Genomic DNA, 15,735 nt, shown 5'->3' with positions numbered 1-15,735 from the left:
AGTTACAGCGCAGCAATTACTGAATTAAGACCAAAGACCGAGCTAGAGACTGACCTTCTCCGCAGCTAGTTACCACTTGAGGCCGGGGATAATGAAGAAATGAAGCTTTGTGTGAGCACTGATCCCCAGTGCTGTGTTGAGCTCAAGGTTTTGACCAAGAAAACAGCTAATGATAAACAGGCTCTGTTCAGCCATAAGACGGGGTCAATCGCATCTGCATACATTGCATTTGGCTTTAGAATTCTCTCAGCAATAACAGAGGATGTGAATGCAAGATGATGAATCACAGAGTCTCCAGATCTGGTGATAGCCAGCAGCAGTCTCTCATTATATACAGTGGACTGGACCAATGCATAAACTGGACCTCAGAGCCATATAGAGTTATCCAAACCAAGAAAGATGGGTCTACCATAGAGGCAGATTGACACATCTAGGCCATGATTAGCCCATCTGACGAGGTTGTGTTGGTCTCTACAGGTACCAAAGCCTCTGGTGAGGATACAGACATTTGACCCAAATCTGTTCAGTCTCTAAACCATTACCTACACATTTCAGATCATTGCAGAATCTTGGCAAATTCTTAAATTTGGCAGCCGGTTTCTGCAGATCTTAAATAAGAACAGCAGGAAAACTAGTTTCAGAGTTAATACCAAAGAGAGTTAAGAAATTTGCCAAAATTTGCTGCACGAGCTGAAATTTTAAGACAATTTTCTTAAGGCTAAAACCAGACCCCCAATGTACAAGGCACTCGGGGAATATGTTAGTGGATTAATGAAATGTGTTTGATTATGTGCCGAGGGCAATGAGCTGCAATTAAACAACATACATTGCAAGAATGTTTCAGTCAGGAGAGGATCATTGGTCCATCTTGCCTTCCCATCCATCTTCCCCCACCCCCCGCCCCCCCAAAAAATCTTAGAACCATCTACTACTTTGTCATCTGGTAACCTTGAAACCTTCTAATTTCCAGGAATCTGTCTGGTTCATTTCTAAAAGCCTTTTATAGTTCCTCATTCCACCACCTGTGCTGGTGATTTGCTCCACATGCCAATGGGTGTGAGAGCACAGTACATTCTGGTGCGAAGCTTGGCTGATTTTCCATTGTTTAACCTCACGTTGAGAACATAAAACACAATAAGATCATTCAGCTGATCAAGCCCAATGCTTCTTATTAAAGCAATATCCACTCTGTAATTCGCTGCACCCACTCTATCCCCTGGGGGAAAAAGTACCATAATGTGTCAATACTCCCTGATCCTCAGAAGTTAATGAAGCACAAAATCCAGAACTTTCACCATTGAACACTAATTTTTTTAAAAAATCCATAGCCCTAGCAGCACAGGTATCAGTCTACAATAAAGCAGGTGTTCATATCCCTGTGAGGTCTGATGTTTTCTACTTATCCAGTTCTCCTTGGGACCGAAGTCTCTTGAGTCAGAAACATGGGATTCTTTGCTGAAAATGTATGTTGTCATAAGATGCTTCTACTGTACCAAGCTCATGAGGAATAATCAGACAAACTACGGGTCTTCAGCCTTGAAAGAAGATATCTCAGAGAGGACCATGTAAAAGTGTATAAGATTGTAAATGGAACTGGGAAAGTAACCTCAGAACACATTCGGGTGCATTTGGATAGCAGAACAATAGAACACAGGATTGAGGCGGCAAAGGACAATTTCAGAAACTATTTCCGCACCAAAAGGGTAGTTAATGACTGGCATAGATTACAAGGAAGATTGTTTGAGCCCAGGATGTTGAGCTTGTCTTAACAGAAAGAGCTAGAAACTGTGATGGGAGGTAGGGGAATGGGTATTCTGGAAGGCCGAGATCAAATGGACCGAAGTGACTGCTTCATCTGAACCTTGCTTGTGATCATTTTGTATTTTTATATAATAATAATAATATTGTTAATCATATTGTGATTATAGCAATGGAAACAGTAGCACAGACACACTCACACACACACAGAATAATAGTTATGATGAAAGATTTGTAGCCACTCAAATTACGCCTTTTGTAATAACTAGTTTTGCCACGTCTCACTGAAACGTATCAAAAAGATAACAAGCTACAGGAGGAAACTGTGCAACACACATTTAATTGAGCAAATAGGGAGAAAAAAAATGAAACGTTACAAATGAAGACCGTTTGCTGGTACAAATAGGACAGGACATGATATGACAGAAAGATCAATGGAAGTATTATCACACTGCCCCACTGAACAAAATCCTTCAAAATTCAACGTCCTAAATTTAAAGTGAAACAGAATGGATCTCGTTAATCATCATATGAGCCAGACCGTCAAGCCTCCGCATCCCCAAATTCCTCACGGCCTTTGACTTAAGACCACTGTCTTAAAATTGAAGATCGTTCCAGAATTTCGGAAAGGTCTCTTAAAAATGACTGCGGAAAATTGGCTTCCAAATTAAGATTGAATTTCAGAATTTTCCAAACTTCCACACAGTCCTCAAATTTTTAAGCCAACATTTTTAACTTGCATTTGTATAGCGCTCCTCACCCGAGGTAGCGTCTCAGAGCGACAACCAATGGTCTGAAGGCTACAGCCAATTTCAAGCCTTCGATTATCACCCTTTAATGCACAAAGCACTGAGGACAAACAGGTGCAGAATGGCAATTAGAACGAGTGCAGAATGGATTCAGAAGGAAGACTGATAAAACGGTTGTAAGGTTTAACACTGACATCAGTGGAATGGACATAGAGAGAGCAATAAACACCAGTGCAATCAATCATTAATTGACTGTGACAAAGGTTACGAGTCCGAATCTATTTTGTTAAACGGAGAGAAATAGTTAACTGAAAATCATTTAGTGCCTCTTAACAAAATTGAATGACGCACATTATAAAAAGCAAGCTACATGGGTGGAAGTGAAAGGTACCCTATTATGTACTAGCGTCTTAAAAGAGGAACGAGGGGAAGGAGGACTCGCCTCCAATATCCCCTCAATAAAATTACATATATTCATATCCTAAATATCATATACATTACAATTATATATCACTGAATATTAATATATGTATATAGGAATGGATTAAGATAGGACTCTGCCTCTGAGTCAGAAAGTTGTGTGTTTGAGCTCACAGTCTAGGCTGATACTCCGATACAGGACTGGGGTTATGCTGCAGTATTAGAGGTGCCATCCTTCGGATGAGAAGTTAAATTAAGGTTCTAAATGCCTGTTCCAGTGGGCGTTAAAAATCCCATGGCACTATTTGAAAAGAGTAGGTAGTTCCTCCCGGTGTCCTGACCAACAATCCCCCAAATAAAATTGGTGCTGTGTGCTAGTTGGATGCCGCATTCATCTACAAATACACTTCATGGTAAAATAAGGTGACTCACTTTGAGAAGTCTCAACGATGCGATAAACACTATATAAAATGCACAGATTATTATTATAATATAATAAAGAAGCAACTTGAATGGATGTGTCTTACATAATATTCACAATGATTAAGGCTAGGTAAACCTGTTCGGGTTATAACCTTATTGAACACAGTCCTAAATGTAGCTTATCCCCTGTGTTTGGCACTTAAAAATCTGTGTCATTAATCGTAGCTAAGAGGAAGCAGAGTCTGTCAGCTTCACCTTTAGAAGACCCAGTGAATGTGTAAGATGTTGACCACGATCACCAGAAACAATTGAACTTAGAACCATAGAATCTTACAGCACAGAAGGAGGCCATTCAGCCCATCGTGCCTGTGCTGGCTCTTTGAAAGAGCTACCAATTGGTCCCACTCTCCCGTTCCTACCCCAGAGCCCTGCAATTTTTCCTTTTCAAATACCTCTCCAATTCCCTTTTGAAAGCTACTATCAAATCTGCTTCCACCACCTTTTCAGGCAGTGGGCTCCAGACCGTAACAACTCTCTGGGTAAAAAAAAATTCTCCTCCCCTCCCTTCTAGTTCTTTTGCTAATTATCTTGAATCTGTGTCCTCTGCTTACTGATCCACCCGCCAGAGGAAACAGTTCTTAAATGATAGTATTTAAGAAATGCTTCACTTTAGCTGGAGGCCACAGGTCCTAATCACTCCGATATTCTGCTGAATTAACATCATGCTTGTCTCAAAACTCAAGTAAACAAGATCACAAGATTCGGATGAAAAAAGGGCCCAGGAACAGTAAATGTCTTCACGGTTCCTCACTTGCTCAAGAAGTTGCTGTACAAGCAAAATGGCGGTGAAGTGCAAATGAAATTGGGGGGAAAAATACAAAAGAAAAAGTTCCGACCAACAACAACAACTTGCATTTATATATCACCCCTCACGCATATTTATGACACACGTGCGTTGACGTCGAAAGTCCTACGAGGCCACTTCTGAACAATTCTTGGAGGTAAAAAATATTGATCATATTGTTGGGGAACTGGCAATGGCCAACGATTTGCAGGTCTTTCAACCGAGAAAAGTCCAGCGTGAGCAGAATCGAGGAAGGAAAAATAATCCTCAGCCAAGAGAGAGCAGTCACGTAGTTTCCGTAGAGCAATGTAGTGTTTTCTGTTGTACAGCCATCTATTTGGTATTAGGTTTTGCTCTGACTTTATGATGGCTGGAGGCTGTTTGAGCAAACTGCAGGTATATATAAAAAGGATACTAGTCTTCGTGCTATTTGTTGACCCTCCAAAAGTTGTGAAATCAGATATTTTGATTGTCTGAAACCCTACATTTAGTGCAAAGATTGTTACCAACGTCTCTATAGCTTTGCAGCTGCACAGTGCATTGGTGCATCCCATAGGTGTTCATCAATATCTGTCGAGCCTTGCACTGAACCTCTTCCCAATTGGAGAAACTCTCTGGAACTGGATGAACAAAAAAGAGGTGGATTATACGTCTGTCACACACACTACAAAAAAAAAACAAGGAGAGTACAGGGGAGTCTTATGCACAGGCTTATTTGAACATGGAACTGATTGCTGAAACAGAATTCATAATAGCTGTAAAAATGAATTAAGACAAATATCTAAAAGGGATAAATATGAATAGAGATGCAAATAATAATAAATAACATTCCTTGCATTTGTTATATCACTGGGACACTCGGCTGTCTCGTTTTGCCCAAAAATACAGTCAATTCACTTATAATATATGATAATATATTCTATGAAGCGCTTTGGGACATTTCAACGACATGATAAGGCGCTGTATCAAATGCAAATATTATTATTATGACACCTTTCTCAGGTGCCAGGTCTAAGCTAGGATGGTGCTACGTTACCAAGTAACCAAGTTTAAAAGGCAGTGTGCATACCTAGCTTTAAGTGCACAATGGCTGCTGTTTTGCCCACAGTCAGAGACCAAACGTTTAGATCTTCGACAGAGTAAACATCCTCGATTTTTAGTAGATCTCCCGTATGCAATGGACGTCCAAATGACTCGGAGAACCTGTGGGCAGAACGTCAGAGACAGAAGCGTTAATGCATCCACAGCAGCAACTCTTAAGGTCTTTGTATATAAATTAGTGGCTATTAGACACTATAATAATCATTCCCCTGCATTTAGTGCAAACGTTGTCCACCATCTCACCATATAGCTTTGCAATTGCACAGTGATACAACGCCTTTCACATCGGAAAGACATCTCAAAATTATTCACATGCTATACTGTAAAGTGCAGTGACTGCATGTTTAAACAGCCACTATGTGCACAGTGCCGTTCCACAAACAGCCATAAAGTGAATGACCTTTATCAGACACGCTGTCTCTATAGGATTCTAGTCTCAATACTGCTCTTCCCTGTCCCCCAATTCTGGGTGTTGTCACTGTCTGAAAATAAATAATAAACAATTTTTAAATTTAAAATAAATCCCCTTACCTTCCAAGAAGATGATCCCAGTGTCCCGCAGGATTCGTAATGTTGTGCACAGCACGAGGAAAGAGAAGATGTAAGTACAGATTGGGTCAGCGATCTTGTACTCTGGCTGTGAAAGTCAAACCAAAACAGTGAAGATCGTTGAGGAGCAACCAGAACAGAGGCCGTGTGCTTGAACAAATCAATTTGTCAATTGTGTCAATAGGTAATAGAGGGGTATAGGAGAGGGAATAATACTAATCCTTGAATTTGATACAGCGCCTTATCACGTCGTCGAGACGTCTCAAAGCGCTTCACAGGGTATACTGTAAAGTGGAGTGAAATGCAACACGTACTTTAAATCGGATGATGTAAGCAGCGACCAGCACGCCAACACTCTGCAACAAGTCCCCCAGGGCGTGGATGAAAGCTGCTCTTACTGCCAAGCTGCCTGCGCTGTGATTGTGTCCGTGAGCACTCCCTTGACCTCCGCGCACAGTTTGTCCTGACAGCCCGTGCGAGTGCGAGTGAGAGTGAGAGTGCAAGTGACTTGACTGGTTGAGCAAAAAGCCCATTCTGTTACATCAGGAGAAATGGAAGCACACGAGAAGGGGGTGAAAAAGACTTGTACATTGAAACACATTGCCACTGCACTATACATTGCATACACCTTTCCCCACCCCCCCACCCCAGTCTGACAGTGGTACTAAGTGTCCAGCATCCAGAGGTTCTATGCCCAATTGGTCTAGAATCTTAAAGGTCTAGTTCAGTGGCGGCCAACCTTTATAAATGGTCATCAAAAGAATTTTTCTTGCCATAAATCAAGAAATATTCAATCAAGAAAAAATTGAAAACACACTAACGATCGAACACGATTTATCTAGACTCATGCGGCTATTGAGGGGTCACTTCTTGATGGCCGAATGGGCGACTTCTGGCCCGGGAGCCACTGTTTGGCTACCACTGGTCTAGTCATTCACTTATCTTCCATTCTGGGAAAAGTCTGTACTCTTCACTGTTCCGAGCAGAAATGACCCACCAAGGCTCTACCAGGTAGGTTGGTCCTAGCCGGCAAACAGTGGGAAGCTTGCCACTGTTCATTATTGCAAGCTACCTGGTTTTAGCTGGAAAAATTCTAGCATACTGTGAGGTCCCCAAGCTTTTGTCAAAACTGTGCCTAAACTGTCCAAAACTTAGACAAACAGGATGAATACATCTAGAGGGAGAGAGAGAGAGAGTGAGAGGAGTACACACTTCATACCAAACAAATGAAAAGCACTCATATGTGGAACCATCAGTATTTTGGTGATGAGTTTCTGCATGCATATGGGAACCAGCTGACCAAAAATAAATGCTCCATTTGTTGGTTCAAATCCAAGCACCTCAAAAAATCAAGGTGGTTGCATATACCAGGCCAAAAAACAAGCTCTAATGAGTAAACATACAGAGTCAGCAGCAGGAACGTTGGCAAACAAGCGAGAGGGGATTAAAGGATTAACTATAACATCAACGTACTGTATTCAAAAACTTGATGGAATTATTAACCCAAGATCCCCAAACAAAAATGTCAGGCTATTTTTAGGAGTGATTCTTCATCGTGAAACAAAGGTTAAACCAGTTGGGCTTGGAAGTTGTCTATCTCCAGACTCCGGTAATGGAGGTAATTTACTGGATGGGGTTATATCCTGCTCATCTCATCTTAATTATCTCCTGTTTCAGACTCTAACCTACTCAATAAGGCTCTACTCGGTTGCAGTTCGGATGCACAGGGCCATGAGTGCGGATTTCACATGCGCTGCCTGGTAACAATTAAGGATAAAAAGAAACTCGCTTAGGACACAGCACTCCATCCTGTCGCACATTAACTAAGCAGCAAAGAGCCTTTCATTCCGATTCAAGAGTATTTTTGACATTCAGACAACCAGAGTTTTTTTTGGCTCATCTTTAGTCGAGATACAGAGTAAAGTTAGCAGGTGGCTGTATTGCAACTATTTAACTCACGTATACTGTGCCACAAAGTAAGCCAGGAATTAGTCCTATTGGGAGTGACCAGAAAGTCCTTTTTACAGTAACATCACTAATTCCCTTTGCTGCATGACTCAGTTGCAACCTCACAGTGTCTACAGGATAGATCTTGGAGATTTTCAGTCATTTCTGATCACCGCACTTTCTTCCAGTAATTTGAAGCATGGATGGCTTCACATTTCTTTCAGTTGGCTCTGGATTAACATAAAGGCCTCTGAAGAAACCCATCTCACTCTGGATTAATATAAAGTGATCTCAGGAAACTCATCCCAAATTGGATTTGAAAAACCCTACCCCGCCATCAAATAAAGTGAGAGAGCACCAGACTTACATGATGTTAACTGCTACTCCGACCGCAGCTATGATGATCATCACGTCTGCATTGATCTCGAAATCTTGGTGTATCGTCCTCTGTATGGCTTCAAACACAAGCCAGACAGTCACACAGTAGATGAGAATAACACTGATGATGGCAGCCATAGCCTCTGGAGAACGAAAGGGAGGAATTTAGCCTTGGTCAATACAGCACACAACAACAACAACTTACATTTATAGTCATGATTTGTAGTCCTGATCAGTCATGATATGAAAGAGGTGAAGGAGGGGGCAAGGCAGAGGGATTAAGGGAGAGAGTTCCAAAGCTTCGGGGCGCAGTGGCTGAAAGCATGGCCGACAATGGTGGAGCGGAGGGAATGACGAGCACGCAGAAGGCTGGAGCCAGCCGAGCGGAGACAGCAGGCAGTGGAGTGGGGACTAAGCAGATTGAAGAGGTAGGAAGGTGCCAGGGCAAGACGAGTGAGAGTGATCTTGAAATTGATCTGTTCTGTGATTGGTAGCCAGTGGAGCTACATTAGTCCATGGCTCTTCTGGATTCAATATCAGATGACTAGTGAGCAACAAAGTCAGAAATATCTACGATTAGCCGCATACTAGCCGGATATTTTTTGTTGGATGAAACGTTGAGCTTGTGTTCTTTATTAACACCTTGCATTAGGTAATGTGGGATCATATTATTATTTATTATTATTATCATAAACAATGCAAGAAGCATCATTTATATATTACATAACTGTCTTGAACTCTCGCACACAGCTACCTGACAGTGATGTTGTATGAGTGGATGTTTGGGATTAACATGGACAGTTTAAGAACACACTAGTGGTGTAACCGCTGGCAATAATAATAATAATAATCCTTGCATTTGATATAACTCCTTATCAAATCATTGAGATGGCTTCACAGAATACACTGTAAAGCATAATGACTGTATTTTTTTGGGTGGAACACAGCAGCCAATTGTGCACAGCAGTGTCCCACAAACTGTCGTGGATTGAGTAACCACATTTTTTGTTGAGGAATTATTACCTCCCAACAGTGATCTACCAATCAACTAACAACCAGATACCTACTTGCTGCTAGGCGTGTGGAGTAAGGAAATTTGACTTAGGTTTCGCCCTGCCTGGAAATCGAACACGGGTCCTCTCGTTTACGAGGCGAGCACTCTAACCACTACGCTACAGGACTCCACAACTGCCAGCCCCCCACCCAGTCAAGGTGAGAATTTGTCCAAGAATCCCTGTAATTTGGGTAAAGTCACTCTGATGAAATCTCTGGTGCGAGCCGAGGTTTCACGACTTTGCGTGATACACAGGAGATTTCCTCGAGAAAATGGCCATCCTTCAAGGTGCCAATTTGTGGTATCCATAAGCAGTGTGGAAGTGAGTACTGTACATTTGCCGCTGACATCAAGCTTTGAGAACAATGTAGGGAAGACTGAAAAAAAACCCTGCACAAATTAAGCAGATGGACTGAGGACCGGAAGATGAAATTTTACAGGATCCGCCCAACTTTTGGGTACAAGAGGGAGTTTCCAGTTCAAAACATCACAGACGTGATCATTAGAAATATCCCCTGAAGACTTCGGATCAAGTCAAAGGCTTATGACAACCTGGTTTATCCAGGACTGGGAGTCATCTGAATGACATCGGTTTGCAAGTGAACAACAACAACCTTTTAAAATGGATCCTTGTTCCTGGTATAGCCTTAGTTTGGAACAAAAGCAACAAATTATATTTACCCAGTGCCCAAGGCCTGGACAGTCAGGGATTTGGACCCGAGCAGGGGGTTGGGATCAGGGGGGTTGGAATGCAGGGAGGGTACGGGTAGGAGGGTGACCGAAGGCGCGGTCGAAGAAGAGAGCCTTGAGACGTGCCTTGAAGGAGCCAATGGAGGGAGCAAGGCGAAGGGATAGTGGGATGGAGTTCCAAAGAGTAGGGGCTGAGAAGCTGAAGGCTCGACTGCCTAAGGTGGGGCGGGCCGGGCGGGGGACCTGGAGCAGGCCGTATCCTGCCGAGGGGAGAGGTAATATAGTTTTGGCGCAAATTTGCGTTTCATAACCGGATCCGGTGTCCCTAGCCTTGCAGCGCATGGCTTGGCACTCGGTTAAATATGGGTTAAAATAAGTGCGCATTCTCAACAGCTGTACACGGTAGATTTTCTGAACTGCGCGTGCAGCGAGGAGAGAAATCCATTTTCAGTTACTGTTTCACTATCAACGCACAGTGCAGGACAAAGATCTGACAGGGTCAGGTACAAAGTAACCACACTCAAAGTACAGATACAGCTCTTTGTTGGTTTACCGATTAGTGCAAAGCTTTGCAAACTGCAGCAATTGCTCACTGCGCATTTAATTACCAATAAACGAGCTGCCCTCTTAAACATTAAACCCAACAGTTACAGCAATGCATAGAGCACTGAAACACACCATTCACATAATTAAATATCTCAAATCTCTTCAGAGACAATGCTGTAGCCATGTGTCTGGACACATGCGGAAACCCACCCAAAACGCTGCAGTCAATTGCACACAGCGGTGTCCCACAAACACTCATGGATTGAGTGGCCAATATTTTTTTGAGGGATTATTACGCCCAGAAACCCAATACGCCAATCGACTAACAACCGTATTCCTACTTACTGCTAAGTAAACAGAGACGTGTGGAGGAAGTAAACACGCTTATGGTTTTATCTTACCAGGGAATTGAACTTGAGTCCTGTTGCTTGCAAGGCGAGCGCGCTAACCACTATGCTACAGAACTCCCTTGATAAAGCTCTAACGCTTATCACCCCTCACCTTCCTTTCCACATCCTTTGCCCTTTCTATATATTTTACTTTATCCCTTTCTATTACTATCCCAATGCTGTACCGCTCCATTTCTTTATCACCTGTTCAGAAATAAATGGTCAAAACTAGCTGAAGCATTTGCGAAATATCAAGCTGAACACTGTTGGATGTGGCAATAATCAGTATTGCTTTAAGAGCAGTCTTCCAGAAGGCAAATAGGGCTTTTAGTGAAATCAGTCAATGATTATTTTTCTCCCCAAGTTCTTTTCATTTTCAATATACTGGCTCAATGTGACACTAGAAAATCCACAATGTGTGCTGAGCTCTCACACTGGCCAATTAAACTCCATATGAAACATTGAAATTCAAATCGAAATGTTTGGTGGGGAAAAGAAATGAACGCACTTGTATTTTTGTGGCACTTTATCGCATCAAAGCCTCTCAAAGTATTTACAAAAAAAATAAGTTAACTGTCTTAGGCATTTTGTGCATAGCAAGGTAGGTTCCTCCCACAAACAACCACAAGGTCAATGTAGAGAAAGAGCTGTTGGCCAGGACACCAGGAGAAACTATTCCTGAATAGTGTTATACAATACTTAAAATCTACAGGTGGAGTTTAAAATCTCTTTCATAGAACACCACCTCCATCAACACAGCACTGCCTAGCACTGATTTACAGTATAAACTCAAGTCGGGGTTGAATCCATAACTTTTTCACTCAAAGGAGAAAGCGTTACCACTAAGCAGACACCTGTAATATCTCACCATTTATTGTTGTACAGTAATATGTTTGCATCCCACTAACTGCTGGGAATGTCATCACTGGCAGAAGTGCACTGACGAAACATCCATCGATGCTTCGAACCCTAAACCGAGTTGGTCAACGGCACCGAGCTTTTATACATGCAAAACACATCAACGGAATAAACCAAGTCATGATGACCACAATCTTAACGACCCCCAGCAGGTAAGGGTCACATACCAAACCGGTGCCAGCCAAAGGTAAACCGTTTGCTTGGAGACCTTCCAGAGAGGTATAGTGCGAAAAGAGAGGCAGCAATTCCAAGAACATCCGCCAGCATATGCACAGCATCAGTCATAACAGCCAGGCTATTGGAGAGAAAGCCACCTGTAGGAACACATTAAAGACCAACAAGAATGAACGCTTGGGAATGGTTACGAGGTTTTAACTGAGGGTTTCAGAACCATCAAATGTGCAGTTCAAAAGGAGTCGAAATCGCCCTTGCATTTTACATAGCACCTTATCACATCGTTGAGACGTCTCAAAGCGTTTCACAGAATAATATTGGAAAGTGGATTGACTGCGCATTTTGTGGGCGAACAATGTCACCCACTTGCGTACGGCAGTGTTCCACAAACAGTCGTTGATTGAGCGAGCAAATCATTTTTTTAATTATTATTATTATTATCCCCGAAAAGTGATTTGTAAGGAAACTTGCCTAAGGTTTCGCCCTGCCCGGGAATCAAACCCGGGTCCTCTCGCTTGCGAGGCGAGTGCTCTGAACAATACACTACGAGAATGCATTTACAGAATAATAGCCGTGGGGAGAGGACGATGGCACAAACTTAAATAACTAAATAATCCTTGCATTTGATATAGCGCCTTATCGCATCGTCGAGACATCCCATGGGCAAAACATGTGGACAGTTTGCGCACAGCAATGTCCCACAAACAAGTCAATCTTACCCTGTGACCAATTTTATCCTGATTTTAAGAAAATCGAAACTTGCATTCTGCAAAGCACAAAGAAGAAAAAAATTACCCAGGAACTCTCCGATGGTAAATAGAGCGTAGAGAGTTATGGCAATCCAGAGTTTCCTCTTCACGGTCCTTTGCCTCATCAACTCTCTAGTTTTAGTGCAACCATCGCATTTCTCCACCGCATCTGCTTTGGGGATCTGAAGCCCGGCTTGGGACTCGAAGGACAGCAAGCCGTCATAGGGCTGCTGCGGGTCTGGGTTCCCGACACTGGGCACGGAGCTCCCGTTACAAACCAGCGTGGGCACGTGGGCAATCTCGCTAAACATGTCGGAGGCGACCACTCGGAGTTGGTTGGCGTTGCCGAATTTGGGCAGGTCGTCCTCCTCCTCCACCATGTCATCGGAGAAATCCAGGGTGACCGTGTCACTGGTCAGATGACTCGTGCCATCGCCTTTGCGGAGATAGGACTTGAAGGTGTCCCAGGTGGATCTGGCCATGGTCATCCAAATGTCGGGATTTACAGGCTCGGAGAGCTTAGGGTTGATCGGAGCAGCTCCCGAGAATGTGCTCGCTTCCACCTGAAGTTCTCCTCCAATCTACTGACACTCCATTGCCTGAGAGACAAGACAATCATTAACCGCACTACTCCGGTATAATGCACACGGATGATGCTATCTGACTAACGAGAAGGAGTTCAGGGAGTGGGGAGTGGGGAGTGGGGGGGGAGGGAAAGGCATGAAAAAGAACCGCACGGTTCATGCCTTCAAGGAACACGATGTCACAATAAAAAAATAATAACTTTACTGCCTCTCAGCCCTGTCTGGGCAAACCTGGCAGCTGTTGGGGTGAGTGTGAGTGAGCAGCAGTACACAATGTCCGGGCTGGTTCCAGGCTATTCCAACAGGATGACATTTTCGGGCAGATCAGATCGTTCCAATTAAAAAAAAAACAACAATTTATTTCATCCCTCCTCCTCCTCCTCCTCCTCCTCCTCCTCCCTTACCTCTCTCTCTCTCTCTCTCTCTCTCCCCTCTCTCTCTCTTTTTCTTTCTCTTTCGGTACATGTACAGTAATTGCTGCCTTTGCAATTCTGACCCATTCCAACAGGAACACTTCCTTCCCTCCAGTCCTCCCTTTTCCTTCCTTCTCGCCTATGCAAACGCAAAAGCATTCGATCATTCCACCCCATCACCATCACCACCACCACCACCACCCACTCCCCCCTCCACACAACAACAACAACAACAACAACACCCCAAAGAAATGCTAAACTGGTTGGAAAGTTTACTGAAGATTGGGAAGTCTCACGATTCCACCCCCTCCCACCCCCTCCCGACACGAATACTCACTCACACACACAATTCCTCCATCAAGTGCAAAAGGAAACCGCCCCGAGAAAGGATCGAGAGTTCCAGTATTACTCTCGTTCATGACTTAAAAACCCGATCCGGTTATTAACGACGTAGAGGTTGTCACTGCTCTCACCGATCAACTTCGGACTCAACACAGAGAGTCCATCATACCTGATCCTCACTCACTCACTCACTCACTCACTCAATTATTCACTCACTCACTCATTTACTCACTCATTTATTCACTCATTTTCTCACTCATTTACTGACTCACTCACTCATTTACTCATTCACTCATTTACTCACTCACTCAATTATTCACTCACTCACTCCTTTACTCACCCACTCACTCCTTTACTCACTCACTCACTCCTTTACTCACTCACTCACTCACTCACTCATTTACTCACTCACTCACTCATTTACTCACTCACTCAATTATTCACTCACTCACTCCTTTACTCACCCACTCACTCCTTTACTCACTCACTCACTCCTTTACTCACTCACTCACTCACTCATTTACTCACTCACTCATTTACTCACTCACTCACTCCTTTACTCACTCACTCACTCATTTACTCACTCACTCACTCACTCACTCGCGATCATCTCCTAAAATCTCTCAGTGAAAGTGTCCATCCGTATGTTTTTTCCCCCAAACTGCAGGAACTTTCCTGACTGACCCTTCAGGCAGAGCCACTCTGTTTGGCGTCTTCCCTGATCGACATTCCGGACAACCAACCGCTCAGCCCTCGCGTCCCCACCGCCATCGTGTGAACCATTTAAACGCCGATGGAACTTCTCTCCGGAGCTTCTTTTGGGTGAACTTTCTTCTCAACGTATCATTTCTCCTCCGAAGACAATGAACCACTTTACTTCACACTCCAGTCCAAGGTCCGCCTTCACTGTCTGGTTTCCCACATTCAGTCCCGGGTTCAGAGTCACAGTGTCAGGGTGTCAGAGTGTCTGGGTGTTAGGGTGTCTGGGTGTCTGGGTGTCAGAGTGTCTGGGTGTTAGGGTGTCTGGGTGTCTGGGTGTCTGGGTGTCAGAGTGTCTGGGTGTTAGGGTGTTAGGGTGTCTGGGTGTCAGAGTGTCTGGGTGTCAGAGTGTCTGGGTGTCAGGGTGTCTGGGTGTTAGGGTGTCTGGGTGTCAGAGTGTCTGGGTGTCTGGGTGTTAGGGTGTCAGGGTGTCTGGGTGTCAGAGTGTCTGGGTGTCAGGGTGTCTGGGTGTCAGAGTGTCTGGGTGTCTGGGTGTTAGGGTGTCTGGGTGTTAGGGTGTCTGGGTGTCAGAGTGTCTGGGTGTCAGGGTGTCTGGGTGTCAGAGTGTCTGGGTGTCTGGGTGTTAGGGTGTCTGGGTGTCAGAGTGTCTGGGTGTTAGGGTGTCTGGGTGTTAGGGTGTCTGGGTGTCAGAGTGTCAGAGTGTCTGGGTGTTAGGGTGTCTGGGTGTTAGGGTGTCTGGGTGTCAGAGTGTCTGGGTGTTAGGGTGTCTGGGTGTCAGAGTGTCTGGGTGTCTGGGTGTTAGGGTGTCTGGGTGTCAGGGTGTCTGGGTGTCTGGGTGTCAGAGTGTCTGGGTGTCAGGGTGTCTGGGTGTCTGGGTGTTAGGGTGTCTGGGTGTCAGAGTGTCTGGGTGTTAGGGTGTCTGGGTGTTAGGGTGTCTGGGTGTCAGAGTGTCAGAGTGTCTGGGTGTCTGGGTGTCAGAGTGTCTGG

General features: G+C 44.1%; 1 protein-coding gene across 1 annotated transcript; it reads right to left on the bottom strand.

Moving 5' to 3' along the window:
• Window positions 1–3,946: 3,946 nt before the first annotated feature.
• Window positions 3,947–13,657, bottom strand: slc30a4 (solute carrier family 30 member 4). Its single transcript, XM_007905708.2, is given in 9 exon segments — window positions 3,947–4,814; window positions 5,264–5,359; window positions 5,362–5,397; window positions 5,827–5,932; window positions 6,159–6,378; window positions 8,159–8,312; window positions 11,934–12,080; window positions 12,736–13,288; window positions 13,505–13,657. Coding segments are annotated over 8 exon segments (1,365 nt in total). The 5' UTR covers window positions 13,178–13,288; window positions 13,505–13,657; the 3' UTR covers window positions 3,947–4,650.
• Window positions 13,658–15,735: the final 2,078 nt, after the last annotated feature.

The sequence above is a fragment of the Callorhinchus milii genome, unplaced genomic scaffold, assembly GCF_018977255.1.
Source record: "Callorhinchus milii isolate IMCB2004 unplaced genomic scaffold, IMCB_Cmil_1.0 Scaffold22, whole genome shotgun sequence".
Lineage (NCBI taxonomy): Eukaryota > Metazoa > Chordata > Chondrichthyes > Chimaeriformes > Callorhinchidae > Callorhinchus > Callorhinchus milii.
This window is presented reverse-complemented; position numbering and strand designations above follow the sequence as displayed.